The following is a 6,848-nucleotide window of genomic DNA, read 5'->3' as shown; positions in this document are numbered from 1 at the left end:
GATACAGGAGACAGTCACCCTGGCCGCACTGAACAGGAGACGGGACGGGACAGCAGCTGGGAAGGATACATTTTGATACATTTGGACCATAAGACGCAGGGACTTTTTCCCCCCACTTCTGGGGGAAAAAAAGTGCGCCTTATGGTCCGAAAAATACGGTAACCTAAATTTGCTAATGCTACAGAATTTTTTCCTTCCTTTTGCCTTTTTCAAATATATATTTTGTTTGTCCTTTGATTCAGCTAAATATACATGTATGCTGCTGGATCACTTGAATGTATGAAATGTGCCAGATGTTAGATGAAGACCTTTATACCGGGTTGCTAGGATCAAATGCCAGCCAAAGTGGTAGATTGTTATAAACACATAATAACATTGCAGTCAGAAGGAAGCTGTAGCAGATATAGGAAATACAACCCAAACAAAGGAATCCTAAATTAAATGTAGTTCAGTGAAAGGCTTGGGCTTAAGCAATGCATCATGCTGGAAGGCACAGTAGTAGATGTTAGGGTTTTGCACGCATTGCAATTATGTAGCCATAATGTTGTTTTACGTGCATGGCTTGCATGTTTTTCTCATTGATTCTGTATCTTAGGAGATATAAAAAAAATCCTATCTTTATTTTCACATATGTCCCTGTTTGAATTCTTCTCATTAAATGAAGATGTAACGTGTTTTTATGTGTGTCATTTGGTTTTACAAGTATCTGTTATCCAGCTAAAAGATACAATCAGACTATGAATTTTCTATTGATATTCTTTGGAGGCAGATATGTTATAAATTGTATAAAAGTTAAGAGTGTAAAACAAAGGGCCTCTTTTGGAGAAATATTTGTTTTATCTTTTAGAGCAATGCTAAAAAAAACCTGTAAATTAATTCTTCCTATTATTATTTACTCAAGTGCACTTAGAACAGTATTCTCTCATAAGTTATCATTTTTGTTTATCCTTACCTTATACAAATGTAAAAAAGCTGAAAACTGAGAAAGCTTTTATTTCCTTAAAAAAGTAAATAAAAGTAAATTAGATGCTGCTAATCAAATAATAAACTGATCCTCATAACAGTTGACTGGTCTGGAGCATTATGAGAAATATTTGTCAGTGCCCATCAATCTGGAAAGTTATAAGAAGTATATCTTATAAGAACATGTCCAAGCAATTTGAAGTCCATCATTCCACAATGAGAACGAATATTCAAAGTGCAAAACATGCAAGAGAGTTGTCAAACTTCCCAGCTAATTTAACTCAAGGTAAAAAAAAAAATCAATTGATTTTAGCTTTACCCCTTTATCTGTGAAGCCTCGCTATTTACTTATGGATATGGTGAGGGAAAAACATTCAATTGTCTATCTTTTTGGATCAATTTTCTTTATACTTGAATTTTTATTTAAAACATCATCACATGCTTAGTTTGAAATATTGACATTTTTAACCTGCATGACACCATGCTTATTGCTAGCAAAGCGCACTATTAAATAAAGCCTTATATGATTCTACGTTAATTCTGCTAATTACATTCAAGGTGCATCAAAACAAGGTGTGGAAAACTTCAACTTTTGTTTTTTTTTTTCTTAAAGCAGCCAAAGCCTGAGAATTAAAGCCTTTCCCTGCTAGCATGCTCATGTCCTTTCCCTGTAGAAATAGCTGTTTCTCTGCAGAGATCCAATGCCCTCCTTGTGGTGTCAGAGATAGAGATTTCAAATCAGTGGGAAGCATGAGATTCAACAAAGTGGAGCTTTAGGTTTCGCTTAAAATAGGATGCATGGAACACCTGCAGAAAGACCACTGCTACCACATAAAGAGGAAGGACCCTGCAGCGTGTAATAAAAAAACTAAAATCTAGTACACATTCCCTTTTGATGCATCGGAAATATAAATATTTTAATCTAAAAGTTTAGTGGGACTTAAAAAACTGTGCCAAAGAAGTATATTTTATGTGTTTTCAACTCTGTATGTCTGAGAGTAAAACCAATGTTATGGACAGTACAAATTACATTCTTTGCAATAACTGTAGTAGAATTAAAATATATAAGAGAAAAGCCTAACAAAGGGCACATGCAACAGGTCAGAAATGATGTCCTTGTTGCCCAGCATGCACCAAGAGTTCTGCTTAAATCAATCTGTCAGCAAGTGGATAATTTGGCAGGTTTATATATTCTCTGTTACCAGTCTGAAGCGTACTGATCCCAGATGAACAAGGCATGTCAGATAGGCTCACGGTTGATTGAGCAGGATGTGGCAGTTTAGCATTAGCCCTTTCCTATGCTGTAGCTGAAGGCAAAGTGATTTTGCATGGAGATTCCTTTCATGGCATCTGCAGTCAACAACTAGCAAACTATCACAAGACTACTGGGAACAAATAATAACACTGTGCATATTGCGATATATTTTTCTTTTGCAAAACAGGCAGCTGTCTTAAATAACTAAATTTGAATTATGCTTGTGCTTAATATACTTCACTAACTTTGCCCTATCAGTCATTTACAGGAGCTTGTTGGAAATAGAAAACACAGAATAATTGTTTTCTTTCCTGAAGGTTACCATTCTATTCTACGGTAAACTTGAAATATAGTTGTTTGCCATCTTTTTAAGAGAGCAATTTTTATAAAATTGCAGTCTTAATGTAATGTTCAAGTCTGTCCAATGACACATCTCTCAGTGTTTTTAAGTTTAATTTTCTGAGCTCAGGACAAATGATACTTGTCACTGTAGGCTATGATTATGAGCTGGCAGTAACCGTTGCTTCACAGTGAAAGGAAAAATCAACATTTAAGTTCTAAATCAGAAGTGAATTAGGATGCAGCCTCCTGGCTTTGTGCAGTTGTTTGAGTACCCCTCATATGTCCTTTTCAGTTCTGTATGAATGTGATGAAAAATAAAGTATGGGTTCCTGCTAACTATTTTGATGATTTTAAAGTATTTTTAAAGTTTTTCCAAGACAACAACACAAAAAAGTTCCCTGTTGTTCCAGATAGAAGTGGAAAATACTTTCTATCAGCTATTTATTATCCCATTGGTGATTTTACCTTGGTTCCTGTCTATATGATAGTTAAACAAAAATGATGATGGGTTGGAACAAATAAACGTATATATGTATATATATGTATGGGAATGAGCAAGCAAGTTTTTTAAAACTCGATCTTGCGTCGAATTCGGGCGTTCTCGCTTACCGAAATTGTAAGCGAAAATGGCCGGTGTAAATTCGCAGATCGAGCTTGAATTAACAAAAAAAAGCGGGCTATGCTGATAAATGCGCCTGCTGCATTCATTGATCAGCTTAGTGTGCGATCGCCAGCACTAGAGGTTAAATGGGACATGTCTCCCCAATCAAAACCTCTAGTGCTCTCTCAGCTTTCCTCAGCCAATCATGGTTAATTAACCTCTAGTGCCACAGGGATCACAAATGGGAGGATTCCCAGGGAATCCTGTGAATCCCCTGTAAATCCTCCTGTTATAATTTCCTCGATCTTCCAATGGTTTCGCGAAATGGGTTTGCCGAAATTTTGTGGACCCATCGGAAGTTCGAGGAAATTTTTGTGAGAATGCCAAAGGCATTCTCGCTCACCCCTTTTTATATATACATATAAATATTAAGATTGCTTAGTCTACAAAAGTGGGGAATAAAGGGGATCCTTGGACACACATATATGAGGTAGATGGCCCTATGTAAAGTATTACAAACAGTTTGTCTTTGACAACTCTAATCTGTCAAACCAGAGGCACATGCAGTTCCAGGATTGTGAGGACATGCAGTTCTAGCTTCTTGGAAACACTTATTACAACTCTCCGTCTGATCCTAGCCCTATAAATACCATTGAAAAAGTGAAAGGTAGTGAAAAAGTGAAAAGGTAAAAAAAGAAGTAAAAGTGGGGGAAGTGTGGGGAAAAAAGAAGCCTAACACAGCTACAATATATGACATAATTTTGGTGTACAGCTTACATGTATGTGCTTTAAAGAAGAAAGGAAATACAGGACACAAGCATGTTTCCTAAACTGTAATATTACTATTGTCGTAAAATTCAGGACCAGTGATACAGACAAATGGACAATATTGTTACTTAGAGGCTAACTCATTAAATTGGAAAAACATAAAAGAGTTCCCAAGGTGTAAATATACTATGCGTATAATATGCATCATATATGTTATTTGGTCAGTTATCATACATTAGCTCATTGTTCCAGTAAACTAATTTCTAACTGGTTTCATCTAGCTTTTCGATCAATATTAATACTTTTTGCTTTTTATTCAGATATCTGGTAAATTGTTTGTCAAATTCATCTAGCCACTAGCTAAGACAGTAGGTGAAAGGAAAAGCCTCTGTACTGTCACAGCCTACAGCAGTGTTATAGCAGGTGACAGCACAGCTGTGAACACTAGCACATTTCATTGGTTTAGGAAAATTGCTATTCACACACACACAAATTTAAAATATTTAGATGGAGAAAGTATTGGAGTTTAATCATTTTCTTTCTAAATATCATTAACTTTTTAACTATCGATCCAACTTAAACAAAGCTGACCTATAGGAAACTATGCAGATGATTGGAAAATAGCCAAAATCTTTAATCCTGCAATTGTAATTGCAAATGGCATTTCCAACGATCACTACACCATGGGCTCTCAAACTTTTTAATTTGTGGACCCAAATAGGAAAATTGTTACAGTATTAGGTTTAAGAAAAGAATTACCAAAATGTCAGAAAAGACATAAAAAAGACAAATAGCAATTGACAAATAATATTAATAATAGAACACACAAACAGTAAACATTCTTTCAATTCAGATAAAACAGTAATGTGAATAGCAAAAATGTTGAGCAAACAAAACAATAATTATGTTTAAAGCAGAGATAATATTTCTGTCTTTCTGATATACTGTAAACTATGAATTGTGGGTGTAGCCATGTTGTGCTGATAATAAAAGATTAAAGGGGCATAGCTACATAGAATCTGGACTCATACAGCACAAGGCACTGTCCATGCACCCACTAAAAATATTTTATTTATTTTGCCACAACAAAAGTGTCAATTTCACAGACACATTTAGAAACTAACACATTCAACCTCACATTTATTTTTAATATTAGAAATGCTTTCATTGCATATCCTGTTCTAAATTCTGATACAGACAGAGCTTAGAATTTGAGCATACCTCATGTCTGCTGTCCATTCCTTACCTTTCCTATGACAAAAATTAGAAAATAAATATAGCTGGCAGAATCAACAAGTAAACATATGGACAGGATGGACATAGAAAAACTTCTGTTTTAATACTTGTGTCAGACCTCAGTATATATGTAACTTTTGTGGCTTTAGGCCACAGTTCTGATTATAATTATTTTTATACCTGGTGTTATACTAATGTTTTATTCCAGTAATGTTGAGTGTTTCCTCAGCAGACTGGAGTGCAAAAGGAGTGCTAATGTAACATTTTTTTATGCTTTTTAGTTTACATAAAACTTTGATGGACCTGCAAAATCGGCAGCTGCAACAGTTAAGTGACTGGCTTTTACAAACCGAGAACCGGATTAGGAAAATGGAATTGGAAATTTTGGGTCCTGACTTGGAAGATATAAAGCGCCAATTACAAGAGCATAAGGTTTGCATCTTTTTTAATAACTCTTTCTGTATTTTCAGAAAAGTTCAGTTTTTGGTAGAGGCTGAAGTTTCTGTGTCCGCACCATCTATGGTTATTTTGAAAGAACTCTCCCTTCTCTTTTTTTTTTTTTTTTGTGTTCACATATATTTTAAGTAATGATGAATACAGCAGAAGGGACTGGAATATTGGTAAAGTGAATCTAGCAATTAATGTTTAGGAGCTCTCTGTTTTGGATTAACCAAAAGAAGCCAGAGGCTGACTCAGGCTGTAAGTTGACTAACCCTTCAGTATATATATTTGGATGTTTTAGGTGTCTTTTAGGTGTTCTATAAAAACAACTGGACAATAGAGTAAGTAATATTAATATATTATATTATAAAAATTAGATTGCACAATAAAAAAATGAAAAATTGTACAACCTGAATAGCAAAATCACATTTCTGTACACTCTGTGGAAATAAGTAGACTCCTCTGAGGACCTTTGCAGCTAAATGACTTCCACTATCTGGCATTATTCCCTGATCACAAGAGCAAAAAGCTTATGTATTTTATTTTTTTATAGCAAGGCAAGTAATGACTAGTGGTAATCTTTTGAATTCAGTGTGGTAACTTTTTTATATTCTGGTTTTTACACTGCTTGGGCTCACAATAAATAATTCTGTAGCTAATTGTTAATGTGGCTACTCAGCTATTCTTGTTTTAGAATTGCTTGTATATGTATTAACTGTCATATTTTTGTTGCATAGCATTGTTTCCCTGGGATTTTGTATTGTAGTTAATTTTGTCCACAGTAAACTAATTTACTATTTTGGGTAGAGACAATATGTAAAATTGCCTTAGTTGACAGAATAGTGTGAACTCAAGGATAACCAGGTACATATATAAAATGTTTAATCATCCTATTTCACTTCTAATGAATCGGCTGGGCACCTTTCATACATTACTGGCTGATTAAACTATTTCATCAGATTTAGATCAGCTGACCCAGCTCTTCAGTTTTTCTAGTGCATTGCTATATCTTTGTTTTATTGACACTTTTAGGCAGTTTCAAAGACACTTTGTCTATATTAAAGTTGACCTTGATTTGTTGGTGCATCGTAGAAACAACTGGTCCGTTACCACAATTCTAACTAAAGGATAACCTTCAGAAATACAGCTGAGTTCTGCTATTTTGTAAATGCAGCTTTATAATTTTATTTTTTTTTAAAAAAAGTAAGGCTTTCTGTTTTATTAAGTTGATGAAGCACCAAA

The 6,848-nt window shown here is 34.6% G+C and overlaps 1 protein-coding gene across 1 annotated transcript in view; it reads left to right on the top strand.

The window, feature by feature from the left end:
- LOC140325724 (dystrophin-like) overlaps positions 1–6,848 on the top strand; it is a gene marked incomplete in the record, with an annotated part of 175,314 nt that overhangs the window by 95,415 nt on the left and 73,051 nt on the right. Inside the window, 1 exon segment of the mRNA XM_072403762.1 lies at positions 5,447–5,597. Coding sequence (XP_072259863.1) covers positions 5,447–5,597 — 151 coding nt within the window.

This window comes from Pyxicephalus adspersus, chromosome 1 (assembly GCF_032062135.1).
Source record: "Pyxicephalus adspersus chromosome 1, UCB_Pads_2.0, whole genome shotgun sequence".
Classification (NCBI taxonomy): Eukaryota; Metazoa; Chordata; class Amphibia; order Anura; family Pyxicephalidae; genus Pyxicephalus; species Pyxicephalus adspersus.
This window is presented reverse-complemented; position numbering and strand designations above follow the sequence as displayed.